At 34.3% G+C, this 15,061-nt stretch overlaps 1 protein-coding gene and 1 long non-coding RNA gene across 2 annotated transcripts; one reads left to right on the forward strand and one right to left on the reverse strand.

Annotated features, from left to right (window-relative positions):
• Positions 1 to 10,908: 10,908 nt before the first annotated feature.
• Positions 10,909 to 13,293, forward strand: LOC132033390 (uncharacterized). Its single transcript, XM_059423355.1, has 3 exons — positions 10,909 to 11,633; positions 12,146 to 12,331; positions 12,649 to 13,293. The coding sequence occupies exons 1-3, from the start codon at positions 11,142 to 11,144 to the stop codon at positions 12,928 to 12,930; spliced, it is 960 nt and encodes a 319-aa protein (XP_059279338.1). The 5' UTR covers positions 10,909 to 11,141; the 3' UTR covers positions 12,931 to 13,293.
• On the reverse strand, positions 11,480 to 11,777 carry LOC132033391 (uncharacterized). Its single transcript, XR_009408732.1, has 2 exons — positions 11,738 to 11,777; positions 11,480 to 11,694 (listed from the first exon to the last, which is right to left on the reverse strand). It is a non-coding gene; the product is annotated as an uncharacterized LOC132033391 (long non-coding RNA).
• Positions 13,294 to 15,061: the final 1,768 nt, after the last annotated feature.

Below are 15,061 nucleotides of genomic sequence, written 5' to 3' on the forward strand. Positions count from 1 at the left end.
GAAGCATAAACCCAGAAAACTATTTCTCACTTAAACCATTGTTAATTATTTTTCTGAATTTATGCTTGTGAAAGTCAGCAATGGCGGGTGACCAGACGATTGAAGAAAATGGATTCTAGTATCCCTTTTTGTTTGTTTCTTTTTCGTCTTTATTTATTTTTAGAATAGTACATTTTTAAATATAAATTCTGTTAACTATTTAACATCCGTTAGCCTAAAGGATCAAAATCACACATTTAGCTTAATTGAAGATTTAATGCTAAATGAGCACTAAATAAAAAATCGAATCGAAGAAGACAATAACTAGGGACCAAAAGTGCTATTTGCCCTTATTTATTACTACTCCATAATTACTTTAGTGGTGATGGTCAACTATTAAACTAATAATTGATTCAATAACTAGCACCCATATGTGAGTTGTCAAATATTTTGATCAGTAAATAAATATCTCAAGTATCTCTTGTCAGTTAGGAAAATGCTTTATTCTTCTTTACTTTAAGGAAATCATGTTCTAGTATTCGGTTACTAAAAATATATAGTTTTAGAGGAAAAATATAGCTTCTATCAAAAGGGGAATGACATTTCTCACTTATGGCCAAAGTCATTTTTCCTACAATAATCTGAGTTTTTGACTTTATGATACATACTTGCTCCACCTGATATTCAACATCATAATTATTAATCTTTGTTATTAGTTAAAAATTTCACCAACACCTCCTCACCAAACAAAAAGATATTTTAATAAAACCATCCAGATCTCACATAGCACGACTCGAGCTGTTCATCTCGAAAATCATGTTTATTTAGAGAAAGAATTGCTCTACTACTTTATATCATATCCACGTCGTAATCATGGTTCTCTTTGACAAACTATTCTTTGGTGGGGCATCCCGCGTGGTTCGGTTTTCCCATTGATTTCATTAATATTCTGCTTTTGGATGTATCTCGTCTATTAGATATATATATATATATGTCATATGTATCTCGTGGTTGATCAATATTTATTTTATTTTTGGCTCGGCCACAATTTGGGTGTTCGTTCGCAAAATTTTGTAACATTAATTTGGTAGCGGTAAGTTTTCTAAATTGTGAAGGCAAGAAGCGGTTATTTTAATCAAACTCAGGTGGTTTGTAAAGAATTTATGTACTTTTACACTATCATGATACTAAAAAAATAATTATAAATAAATATCTATTCTAACATCAAACGATTTGGTCTTGATGTAGATATTGAGATGACAGAAACAAAAATATCGGGATAGTGCTCCACATCTTTTACATACTTTACTAAAGAAAAGCCACTCCACCACCGTAGCAGTCCTGCTATTTCATCTTACTATATAGTTAACAGTCTTTTACTTTTCTTGAAAAAGCTATAAAAATCACATGACATATTTATAATCACAAATTTTAAGAGTACTTTTGATATGCACGAAAGATATTTCTTCTTCAATTCTTCCCGCCAAACACTATCATATAAAAAGAAATTAAGAGAGTTATATGCATTAACTGCTTCAACTCTTATGATATTCAGTTACTGCAGCATGTAATGAGTCAAACGGATACTGAATTTAATGTTTTAAACCTTACGTTGTGCCTTACCTTAATTATGGTCTAACTCCTGTATCTATTGTATGGCTGAATCAACTACTCAATATATGAGCTCTTTGGTTTAATGTGGTTTTGTTGCTCTAGTAAAAGTTACCATTTGTGACAGGAATTCTACAAGGAACAAGCTGTAGCATAAAAAGGATATGTTTTCACAAATAACATTGGCAAACAAAAACACAGGTTCCCCAAAGAATAAAGACCATATAAAATGATAAGGGACTTCTTAAGACAGAGGTAATTACTACTTAGAGAAAGAAAAAAAAAAAAAAAAGGAAAAGATATTGAGATTGCGTTTAATTCAATATGTTAAGATGACGCTCTGTATTGCGGAAACGCTTTAGTGATACGTTTTCTTTCATTAGTCTCTACACGCTCTACTTGTTGAAAATTTAACTGTTATAAGTATTCCGTTCATATTCTAGAAGATTGTTATATGGCACTGTAACATTACCCTGATAAGATAGGATCAGTAATTAGTTTATTTATATCTCTTTATATAACACTTAAAAAAAGCAGAAAAATGACAAAATATTCTAAACAAAATGTTACTTCCTCTGTCCCAATTTATGTGATACTTTTCTTTTCTGAGAGTAAATTTGATTAATCTTTGAAGCTAAATTGGATTAGATTAACTTAATATTCAAAAATCAAAATTTATTATATTATAAAACTATAGGAAAAGTACAATAAGTTGCAATTCTTCTCATGCCATGTCAATACGATGCAAGAATATATTTTAAAATTTTAGTCAAAGATTACATAATTTGAGTTGCAGAAAAAGAAAAGTACCACATAAATTAAGACAAAGTGCCTACTAGCAAGTGGTCGAGTCCAGTAAACCCAAATTGGAAATTTTTTTGGGCAATTTACAGGATTAGCCTCCGCTGGGGGTTGTCTTTAATTTTTGGCCCTCAAAATGGTGGTCTTTAACTTTTGGCCTTCAAGGCTGAAATTCCGCCTTAAGGCAGAATTTGCATGGGTACAGGCAGAATTTTTTGGCCATGCAAATTCTGCCTTTTGATTTTTTTTTTTTTTTTTGTACTGAGCTGGAGTTCGAACCCACAATCTCAGGGTATTAGGCGAAGGACAAAACTTAAAGACAACCAATTTGAAGGTTAAAAATTAAGGGAAACTTACATAAATGACTGCATTTTGAGGGTTATTTTTTAGGCATAGCTACAGTTTAGCTAATTACATTTAATAGCTACAGTAGACACGTGCTACAGTAGATTGTATTCGCGCTCCACAGTAGATTGTATTCAAAATTCGACTGTGTCAGATTTTAGTGTATTCAAGTTAAATTTCGTTGTATTCAAGTCAAATTTCAATGTATTCAAGTTAGATGTATTCAACTAAGTTATATTCAAGTCAAATGTATCTAACTCAATTGTATTCATTTGTAGCTACTTTTACACTGTATTCACTTTATTATATTTAAAATCGATTGTATACAAAAAAAAATCCTTCAAAATACACCCCAAACATTGAATACATAAAAACATAGATACACCACAAATTAATGAATACACCCTAAAAAATGAATACAATCTAAAAAAATAACAAAAAAAGCTCAAAAAAGTGAATACAATGTCGAATTCGTGAATACAACAACACCAACCATTAGTTCCGGCCAGATCTGTGCAGAAGTTTATCTCGTATCTATCTGAATTTACGATATCAGAATTCGTAGCTCTGTGTCGATTTAGACCAATTACACGCCTGTTATGCCATCTATCTTTTTCTTTTCACTGAGCCAGATTTAATATTATCATTGACTCGTCCATCTACCTAAACCAGATAGCATCCCTCAATTAGCAAACAAACCTTGCAACCAAGAAAATCGATTAGTACGTCGGAAATTTAGAGAAAAAAAAAACACGATCTCCAGCACAATACCACATTGCAGATTTCAAAAACAACATCACATTAGAGGAAATGCACGTCTAGTAATTGTTAAATCATCTAGAACCAAAACATGGCGCAATAATGCTAGTAACAACTTTCGTATCCGCGCGACGTAAAAACGCCGACGGTTTCGCCGGGAGCCGGGTTTCACCGGAGTCAAGGTTTGTGTCACACCCAATTTCCGATAGGTGCGATGGGCACCGACCCTTATTCTGTGGCCGAGCGAACCCTCAAACTATCGTAATACTCGTATTCATATTGGGCCCTCGACCAAATCATAAGTACATAATAAAATTTGTACGAAAAACGAACATACTTTATATCGTTTCAAATCAAACTCAACTTGCGACCGTACAAAAATCTGTAAAATCACATATAACAACACTACGGCTTATGGAGCCGCTCACAACGGACATCTTATACACCGACTCCGTCCGCAAAGTCTCTAACATAATCGCATACCACACACACGTATACACCGACTCGCAAAGACTCCCAGAAAGTGGAGCTCGCCAATCCCGCCGGGAACACCTTCTCGCTAATACCTCCACCACCTCGGGTGTACCGCGCGGTACGAACGCAGCCCCCCGAAAAGAGGGGTCGCACGGAATATGTCCGAGTATGTAAAGGTGAAATCCATTACCGTAATCATAACCGGAATGAAAAATCATCAGAAAAACGGTATAGGAACCGAGAGTCATAACTTGCCCGTGTAACACTTATCGTGTATCTACATATGCCGGTGAGCAAAACATATCATAATCAAGTCAATTCGAGATCATATACGAAGTATGTAACTCGTATTTAGTAATCTAATGTCGAAAGCTTAGCTTACTCTTCTTCTTTTTGAAAAACGCTTCGTCTCACATATAGAAAAATAGATCATATCATAATAAATTTCGATATTGCCGTGGGATTTGCCTAAACCAGTGCGGAATTTTGCCTCGCCACTGGGTTTGCCCCACCACCGGCTCCGAAACCAACAAATCATAGTCCAGACTATCAAAATCACATATCACATGCATACAAAACGTGTCCCGGCCCTCTAGTGAGGGACTCGGTAATTAGAACCATCATATGCACGTCAATTATCAGAGATCATATGTGAGTTACAGAAAACATGTGTAATAATCCGAATATCAAAATACTTACTGAGTAGAGTGCAAATCATGCATAGGCTCTTAGAACGGTGGTCGCCCGCCCGTCGTTGGCGCCACACCACATCATACTCCAGGAGTTTTCATATCTCCGTATCCCCGTCACACAACACATCATATATACCACGGTACCCGGCCAAGAGGGACACGGCGTACCGGACACATCATAACACCATTATCCCTGCCTCCCGCCAAAGCGGGGCTCGGCGAACCGTACACATCATACTCCGGAATTATAGCATAATGCGCACGATAACAACCGGCCCGGGATCCGGCGAAGGAAGTCATAATAGTGGCACGAGCAGAGTCGTGGGATTTATATACCATTCAATCATTCATACAAATTCCACATAATAATCAAACAATTTATCATTCACAAACCAAAGCAATGGTCAGATCAAGTGCCTTCCGAACGTTACTCGGAAACATATCAAATAAATCTTAGTCCATCATTATTATGCATCAAAATTATATGCATACGGATTCTCGTTTCATACATTTACACAGACTTACCAGAATATTCAGACGAATTATCATTTACAAACTGATGGCATTGACCAAATCAAATCTCTTCCAGATATTATCCGGGACTTATCAACAGAACTTTAGACGTCATAATCGCGTATCAGAGTCACATATATACGAATCTTTAGTTCAAACTCAACAGATAAGTGAGCAATCATATTCGGAATTCAGATTATTAGCCATATTAAGTTATATTAACAAGCTGTTAGAACTATACAACGGAACGTCTTGCGGGCCCACGGGCAAGTACCAAACCGGCCCGAGCCCGTCTATGAATGTCGGGGACGTTATACATTAGGGAACCTCCCACGAGCGTTTCGGAGCGATCCGAGCTCATATGTGAAAGATACGGACGTTCGTAGTTTCCGACTCTTTTATGAACATAATATTTTATGCACATTCATATTCAATCATACAAAGGCATACAAACCATAATTTGACTACCTTATGCATACGGATGTCAAGAAACAAATAAGAATCACGGACATGCTCGGATCGCAGGAGTAGAGTTACCTCGGGGAGCATATCATAGCCTATTCATACTAAGACATGCCAAAGAAAGAAAGGTGAGCTTTACATACCTTGGCCGCCCTCTAAACTAATCCACGCTTATGTCTCGGCTTCTCGCGATCTACAAAAATGTCATTGGACACCCAACACTAGCCATAAGCATTAAAGAACCCAATTCCAAGCCGTCACTTCTTCTATGAAAATTTCGAAGACCTCCCCTATATATTCACCAACCCCGATAATTCAACTCGGCTAATATCAACAACAACCAAACCAATAATCATAATAACGACATCCATAATCAATTCATAACGCATTCTAAGCAAGTCGCACAATATTTCAAAACAAACCCGTGCAATACACAATGCACCCGAAACCTTCCAACTTCATTAGAAACGTTCATAACATATTTTCTACCTTCCAAATTCATAACTACACCAACAATCCCATACACTACAACATTATCTTTACAATTATAAGAAAACATATTAAAACCATATTGACTTTCAAAACAACGACTACAACAATTGCAACACCAACCTAAGTCATTAAACCTTCACTTCACATTGTAGAATTCACAATACGACAACCAAATTATATCAAATAAAATTAGTCCATCTCTTCACACAAGTGTACCACCATTCGGTCAGCCCCTCAACACACACAACTTCATGCATTTCATCCATTTCGACACATTACGACATGCTCAAAACGTCCATAACAATATCAACCAAGACTAAATAAAATTTGTTCGTCGTACCTACACCAACACATACGACACGGCTACCCTTCAACACACCCAAGTTTCATGATTCTCATCCACTTCCACATATTACAACATGTATAAATCATCCCTAGGACATGAAAAATAAAATTGATCCATACCTTTTTCCCACCTAGTTTCCCTCAGATTTGATTTCGCAAAAACTAGACACTTTGTTGCTCCACCAACTATTCCACGTTGTGGGACCTCTCAATTAGCATGAAAGCATGAAGAAAACAATTTTTCTTGATCACTCCCATAGGCGATTCGGCCACGTTTTCACGGCCGTTTGCTCCTCCTCTTTTTTTTTTTTTTTTCAAGTTTCTTGAAATTTCTAGGATGAAGAATGAAAATATATATGTCTTCCATGGTCCTCACTTGTATATATATATATATATTTATAGGCACATGCCTAGTCATGTGCCCTTGGCCGTTTTTCCCTTTTTTTTGTTTGTCTCCAATTTTTTCTTCAATTTTCTAGAATTTTCCTTATAGTAATAAAAGATGAATTTGCTCTTAGTCATCTTTTTAATCACATGTATTTTGCATCATGTGGGCCATAGTCTACTCCAACTTGATGGCCACAAGACTTCTTCCACAAGTCATGAATAATAATTTTCAAATTCCAAGTTTAGCTTATGCCAACAATACCTACAAAGAATCGCGCCTTAAAGCAAAAAACCGAGAATGGCCTTGCCTTAACTTCCCGCGATTGACTCGGAATATTCCAATGTACGAAATGCGAGGTATAACATCTTGGCGGAGATGGCAAACAGAAAGGGATCGAAGGCGAGGATGATTTGAGGAGAATGGAGGGACGCGGGATTGGTGGTTTCGTGGTGGCCGGATACGAGGGCGTGGTAACGATCCGTGGTGTCAAGGAGTTCCGCCGGCAGTTGTTGGTTGCAGCGTGTTAAGAAGAAATTTTCTTAGAGAGAGAGGTGACGGAGGAGAGAGAAAATGGAGGAAAATGGGAGCAGAATGTGAGAGAGTATAGTTTTTAATACTAAATACAATATAATTTTAGTGTACTAGTGACCTTGTGTAATTAACATACAAGATTTAGCTGTGGGATATAATTTTGGGTAAAGTATAGCTACTAAATATAAATAAGGCCAAATGTTCTCAATACCATGTAGATTTCCCAAAAATTAAAGACCACCCCAAATGACTTTCCAATTTGGGTTTAGCGGACTCGACAACTAGATAGGCCCATCTTGTACCAGTAGCGAATTTCATGGATGGCCTATTTGTACCCTGCTATTTAATGTGCAGTCAATTTCTAATTATTGTGCACAAATAGCCAGTATAATGCTAACATGAATTTTGATTTGCCCTTATGCTTTCAAAAAACCTTTAGTTCAAAGGTGTTCTTTCATGCAACTCTTCAGAGAAAAGTAGGAGCTCTGCTATCTTCAACTAAGCATACTTACTGTGCAGAGTACTTTGGGTTGTCTTTATTTTAAGCATATTTTTATCAAATTTTACTTACGTTTTACATACTGGAAGAAATTGAACAATTTAAAAAATTGGATATGTCTGAAACAGCAACTTTAAATAGTCCATGGGTGCACTTCTGCCAATGTCATGTGTATAAGCCTGCTCTGGTGGACGATAGCTCTAAAATTGTTGTCCCTTAACCTTGCTGGTATTCAAGCAAACAAGAAGAAATTGCACATTTTTACTTTCAAATGGGCTGGTCTTTAATTTTTGCATTTCAAAATCAAACTTATGTCCAGTGGGACTTAAGTTTTTTCAAGGTTGCGGAGGGTAACTTGTGGGATATTATGATGCAAAAATATATATTGTCCAGCGAAAAAATTATTTGGCTCTAGGGACAAAAATTAAAGACCAGCACAAAATAGGGACAAAAGTACAAATGGCTCTAGGGACAAAAGTACAAAATAGGGCCAACAAAGGCCTAAAACAGGCGGAAGATCATTTGGCAAGCTGCTTCATAATCCGACTAAGGAAATAAGTAACAAATTGTAAGTATTTTTACTTAAAAAAATACCTTATTTTTAGTGTCGTATATAATCTGAGATAATATGATTCTGACTTCCTTCCAACTCACTAAATTGTCAAGAAAGAATCAATTAAGGAGTACTCAATTAAGTATGAGCAGAAGCATCTTGGGTTGCCTTGGACAAGAGAAAAAACAGAAAGATATGATCCATAAGCACACTGCATCGTCCCACATGACATGCTTTATTTTTTCCCAATAAAAGAGGGAAGAGAAAAAAGCTACAAAAGAAATCATGGTTTGCCCTTTTCTTAATTCACATGGTTTGAATGTTACAAGGTGGACCCCACTCCACCGAACAGCAATTTTCCTTTATTTCTCTAATCTCTAGTTCAATATGACTTCTTCGAACGTGGACAATTATTTCGGAGTCAAAGGCAAATTAGATTAAACAAAATTCTCCTTCAGTTTCATTTTACATTTAACTGGATACCGAATTTGAATTAAAAAAATTTGGAATATAACAAAATTTCTTTTAACATTTATTGTTTTAATTACATTCATGACATCCTATGAAAGTGTAACTCCTTAGAACAAACTCACAATTACAAAATTATTTTTAATTATATGTCTTTCTGATAAGTGTATTTTGTTGGATTATAAATATATAATTATTGTTACAAAAACATAAAAATTATCATTATCTTTTCATATTTTTAACAAAATATTACAAGAAATAATTAATACAGGGTCAAGTAAGATATCACAAAAAACACAACAAAACGATAAAAGGAGAGCAAGAGTGTCATTGAAAGAATACGGAAGACATTTTACAACAAAACCAAGAATTCATAACATGTTTTCATGCCAAAACCGTTACCAACAAGCAAAATGGTTACGAGAAGTTATAACATGTTATCATATCAAAACCGTTACCAACAAGCAAAACGGTTATGACGAAGTCACCTCATGGCTATAAAATGGACATTGTCAAACTCTGATGAGGGGGAAGAATTAGTCTTGGTCCATTTCTCTTCTTTTTGTCTTTGTAGGATAGCATTTTCTAATTTTTTTTTAGTTTTTCTTACTCCATAATGGAGTAATTTTTTTCTGTTGGAATAGTTGAGGAAGCTTGATATATTCATGATGCTATCTCAGTTTTTATATGTTCTTGGATTGAAACTTTTTATTTATATTTCAAACTGTGCTGGAATGATAATTTCAATTCATTATTAATATTTTATCTCTAAGTTATTCTTATATTAATTTTGTAATTCTCGCGGAGCAAAATTAATATATAATAACCAGTGAGTAAAATAGCAGAGTGAGAGTAATTTTTAGTATCATTATTCCAAATCTTTATCTTATTTCTTCCAAATTTAATTCTAACGGAGGGATTGACTCAAATAAGTTTATTGATTTAAACGGTCTTTATTTTATTTCTATCAGCCCTAATTCTCACGGAGGGATTGACTCAAATAACCTTATTGACTTAAAGGCTAAACGCAAGAGGTCTTTACTCCTGTAGCACAATTCAAGCAAGAAAATATTTTAGTTTAATCGTCACTAGTTTTAAAGCAATTAATTGACATAACCTCATGGAGTGTTAATTAATTATTTATTTCTTAGTGTGAATATATAATTGTATTAGCAATAAGCAATTATTCCTTAGAGAAATGCATGTAGAAACTGGATTTTATCATAAAAATATATCAAGTGAATTCACAAAGAATTCCCAACTCTTTTTATATATAAATCTTCCGGAAGTCGTTTGTTTTAATTAAGTAATTTATAATTTCAAACTCACCTTTCATCAATTTGATTCTCTCAAATAGTAACAAAGATAATACAAATCTATAGTATAGGTGGTTCCAATCTCTGTGGAACGATATCTTAAACTTTACTATAATTTGACAGAATACGAGCAGAAAAATCTATACAAATTAGCTTCGTCACTTTCTTATAAGAAATATTTATTTCTACATATACGAGAAAATAATACATAAAATATCTTTGTACAATTTTGTTTCTATTCGAATTACTCCCTCTATTCACTTTTAATGCTCTATAATGGTTTTTTACACACCCCTTAAGAAGTACTTAACAAATAAAGCGTTTTTATTACAATAATAACCAAATTAATTGGTGTATGGTATAATAAACTTGAAAAATAATTTGAGAAATTAGTTGTTAATGTTAAAGGTAGAAAACAGATTTTTTTTCCTTTTAATATGCTAAATTGAACAAGCAACAGTGAAAAATCTATCTTTACTAATATAATAAACAAGTAAAAGTGAATAAAAGAGAATATAAAATGTTATGTTTGCCAGTTTCCAAAAAGCAAACCATATAAAATGGAAACTATTAATTAAAAATTGTACTACAACTTAAAGGTGAAGTTCAGTCCCATAGTAAAAAACCTTGAATACGCGTTTGTACAATTGTACTGCTAGAGTTGCCAACTCTATGGCAGCTGTAACGAAACTTTTAATAATTTCCATCCACAATAATGTTTGTTAGGCACTACAGTATTATATTTCCCACTTTTGTCCCGTCGGTGACTAATAAAAAAACTTTTATTAAACCAAACACAGTTTTTGGTTGCGTCAACCAAACAGTGTGCAAGCATATTAAACTCTAGAAATTTGTACCTCAATTTCACTGTCCACACTCACAATTCTTCTTCTTCTTTCATCAATTTCTAAAAATGCATACCAAAACTGATTCAGAAGATACGAGCTTAGCTCCATCATCACCAGACCATACTCGCCGACCAGTATACTATGTTCAAAGCCCATCACGTGACTCACACGATGGGGAAAAAACAACAACATCGTTTCAATCAACTCCAGTTCTCAGTCCAATGGGTTCACCACCTCATTCTCACTCATCCGTTGGTCGTCACTCGCGTGAATCATCTTCCAGTCGATTTTCAGGGTCCTTAAAGCCTGGATCTAGAAAGATTTCACCTAATGATGCTGCAAATGGTGGAAGGAACAACAGGAAAGGACAGAAACATTGGAAGGAATGTGATGTTATTGAAGAAGAAGGGTTGCTTGATGATGAAGAGAGGAGTAAATCTATTCCTAGGAGATGTTATTTTCTTGCGTTTGTTGTTGGGTTTTTTGTTCTGTTTTCGTTCTTTTCGCTTATTCTTTGGGGTGCTAGTCGTTCTCAGAAACCCAAAATCACCATGAGGGTAAGTCCTCAAAAACACACATCAATTATTACTTTTTTTTCACGAACTATCATTATTTTTCCTTTTTCTATCTGAATTATCACCATCTATCTATTAAAACATACCTAATTGAGTGGTGGATGATGATAATTCAGGCAGGAAAGGAAAGGGGAACAACTGATAGTTGGCTTAATTAATTTTGAGGTAATTCATGTAGGAAAAGGAAACAACTGATAGTTGGCTGTTGGCTTAATTAGTTTTGAGGCTTGTTTTAATACATATGTATAGTGATAATTTAGGTAAAAACAGGGAACAATTGATAGTAGGCTTAATCAGTTTCGAGGCGTGTTTTAATGCATAGATGGTTGACAATAATTTAGGTAGAAAAAGAGAAACATCTGATAGTTGGGGTGTCAAATTCACGAAAAAGTGATAATTTAAGTGTGTTTTTGACAATTAACTCTTCTAATTTCTATCATTTTGATGATTTGACCGGAGATCTGAAATGGGTATTTGTTGAATTGTGATTTCAGAACATAAAATTTGAGAGCTTCAGGATTCAAGCTGGTTCTGATAATTCAGGAGTAGCTACTGATATGATCTCCATGAACGCTACTGTGAAATTCCGTTACCGTAACACTGCTACATTTTTTGGTGTACACGTCACATCATCCCCTGTTGATCTCTCATTTTCAGAACTCACAATTGGCTCTGGAGCAGTAAGCATTTCATCCTAAAAGCTCGTTTGAATGTTGAAATTGATTTTGTATATAAGCTTGTTCGGGTAAAAGTACTTAAACTGATAATAAGCAAGTGATGTGTTTGTTAAGATGACTAGACACCCTTAGTTTTTGACTGATTTTAGTTTGTAAGCACTTACTTATAAGTAGTTTGGGTGTTTATCAAACGTGTAAATAAATCTAAAAGTACCTTAAGCCAGTTTGATCAGTTTATAAATTTAAAATATGAGCTCATGTGGCATAAATATGAATGATTTTATTCAATTTTTATTGATTTGTGGAATGGGTTGAAACAGATGAAGAAATTCTATCAATCAAGAAAGAGCCAAAGAGTTGTAGCTGTATCAGTGATAGGTAACAAGATTCCATTATATGGAAGTGGATCAACTTTGAGCACACCAAAAGGGGCGACGACATTGCCAGTGCCACTGAAATTAAACTTCAAGCTGAGATCAAGAGCTTATGTTTTGGGCAAAGTGGTGAAACCGAAGTTCTACAAGACAATTGACTGCTTAATTACTTTTAATTCCCAGAAGCTGAACATTGCAATTCCACTAAAGAATTGTACCTACAATTGAATGCTTATTGAGCTATATGGGGTTGGTAAAGTTTTGATCTTTTTCTCAATCTTTATTATTGTCAACAAAAGTAAAGTTGATAGCTATTGGGGCAGCTCATGGTCTCTATCTTTACCCCCACTTTACCAACTTTCTATGGAGTGGAATATGCACAGGCTGTTACAAGCAATTTTACAAATAGCCGCTACCGGGAAATGGACAAAAGAAAAGGATGTGACAATAATTCATTTCCCATGTTAATTATCTTGTTATTATTATATAGGAGTATACAATCCTATCATACTGTGGACTGATTTGTTTATTTGTTTGAAAGTTGAATACTTATTGTCATTATTAGTAAATTATTAGTGTTGGTTCGGTGTCCACCATGTGCTACAGGAAATGGTTTATCACAACCCCTTTGCAGTTGGAGCAAATGATAATTTAAAGATCTCTTGTGTTTTATTTTTAGATTTCTTACATGAAATAAAGTTTATTAAAAAAAATATATACTTGACCTTAAACTAAAACAAACATTGTAATGAGGCACATAGCCAGTTGACAGCGAAGTATAAGTTCTGTTTGAAATCAGTACTAATATTTTGTGCTCGAATAGCCACCATCTGATAGTGATAGCAGCATTGACATTTAATAGTTCACTTTTTTAATAAGCACGACACTTAATAAGACCATCAAATCTACAAATCCAGATATTATCATATGTATGATGCTTTGTGTATATTCTCTTGTTCTTTGCTTCCAGAAGATCTCGCAAGGAAGGATCAATAAAGAAGTACAACTGTGATACTGATAAAAGAAAAATAAAGAAGGAACTGGTCTGATGAGTTGGCGATTAGTTTATACGTTGGTGATATGTGAGTGATATTCACTCAAAGTCAACGGTAACAAATGAAATAAGATGGATTAAGCATGATTTGGCCTCACTGCTTTTAAGTAAGGATTTCGTAATGTCACCTAGAGACATTTCTCATCAACAGCGTCTAACGCACAATATTGGTCAATTTGTTTGGTAGCTTTTACAAACTTGTTTTGGGATTTTTACAAATTTTTTTTCATATATATAAGATATCTGAAAATATTTCACTCATTTCCTCTATTGTCCAGGGTGAAAGGAAGGAAACAAACTCTTAATTCTTAATCTTTTTTAACTTCTACTATCATCTTCGTCTTATTAACTCTATAATTGTTGTAAATATGATCATGTGGATATCCATAACTTCTAGGAGTTAATTCATCATTATGTGCACCATTATGTGTAGTTATACCACACTTCCACTACTCCCTCATTCATCTCCTACAACCACATATTCTTCCCCACCTTCTCAAGGGGTTCATGCCGTATTCAAGACAATCTTATAACCCCCTCTCTATATAGTAGTATAAATAGAGGTATGATATGTGATATACTATACACTTAAAAGAAAAGAAGAAAGTCAACTTTACATTGTTTTATTCTATATTGTTTCTCTTGTTCAAATATTTTATATTGAGCTTGATTTTGCAACACGTTATCAAAGACGAGTCTCTAACTCCACTACCGACGTTCCAAGTTGAGTCTACTCTTTCATCTGGTATGCGTTTTAACCATCCTTCTAATATGTGCTATATATAAAACAAAAGTCTCATTTAGCCCGTTTTCAATTTGATGCAAATGTTTCCTATTTTTATGCCTAATACTAGTTAATCTTTGGGTGATCAAATATGACGTATACAATTAACTATTATATGTTTAACTCTAGCAGTTAGTATATATGTTAGAATACGCATAATTATTATGCTTCTGTTTTGTTGGGAAAAAAATTAATATTGTTGTTTTGTAGAAAAATACGTACTCTTTTGTGAGGAGAAAAAAAAGGGTACTGTTTGTGGAAAAAAAAAAAGGATACTATTTTGTGAGAGAAAAAAAAGGTATTCTTTTGTGAAAAAAAAAAAGAACTCCTTTTGTGAAAAATGTACTTTTTTTGTTTGTGGAAATAAAGATACTGTTTTGAAATTACGTTGTTTTATTATTTCTAACTCTAATATTTTTATGATAGTTTTGATCATCATGTCGAATTTGTCGAAGCTTGAGTTTGTGGCACTTGATATCTTCGGAAAGAATTACTTATCATGGGTACTCGATGCTGAAATT

This window comes from Lycium ferocissimum, chromosome 10, assembly GCF_029784015.1.
Source record: "Lycium ferocissimum isolate CSIRO_LF1 chromosome 10, AGI_CSIRO_Lferr_CH_V1, whole genome shotgun sequence".
NCBI lineage: Eukaryota > Viridiplantae > Streptophyta > Magnoliopsida > Solanales > Solanaceae > Lycium > Lycium ferocissimum.

What these genes read in the sequence shown, in the direction of transcription:
- LOC132033390 (XM_059423355.1), top strand. Translation starts at nt 11,142, where the DNA reads ATGCATACCAAAACTGATTCAGAAGATACGAGCTTAGCTCCATCATCA. An exon ending in AACCCAAAATCACCATGAGG is followed by an intron (nt 11,634 to 12,145) that starts GTAAGTCCTCAA and finishes TTGTGATTTCAG; the next exon opens with AACATAAAATTTGAGAGCTT. An exon ending in TCACAATTGGCTCTGGAGCA is followed by an intron (nt 12,332 to 12,648) that starts GTAAGCATTTCA and finishes GGGTTGAAACAG; the next exon opens with ATGAAGAAATTCTATCAATC.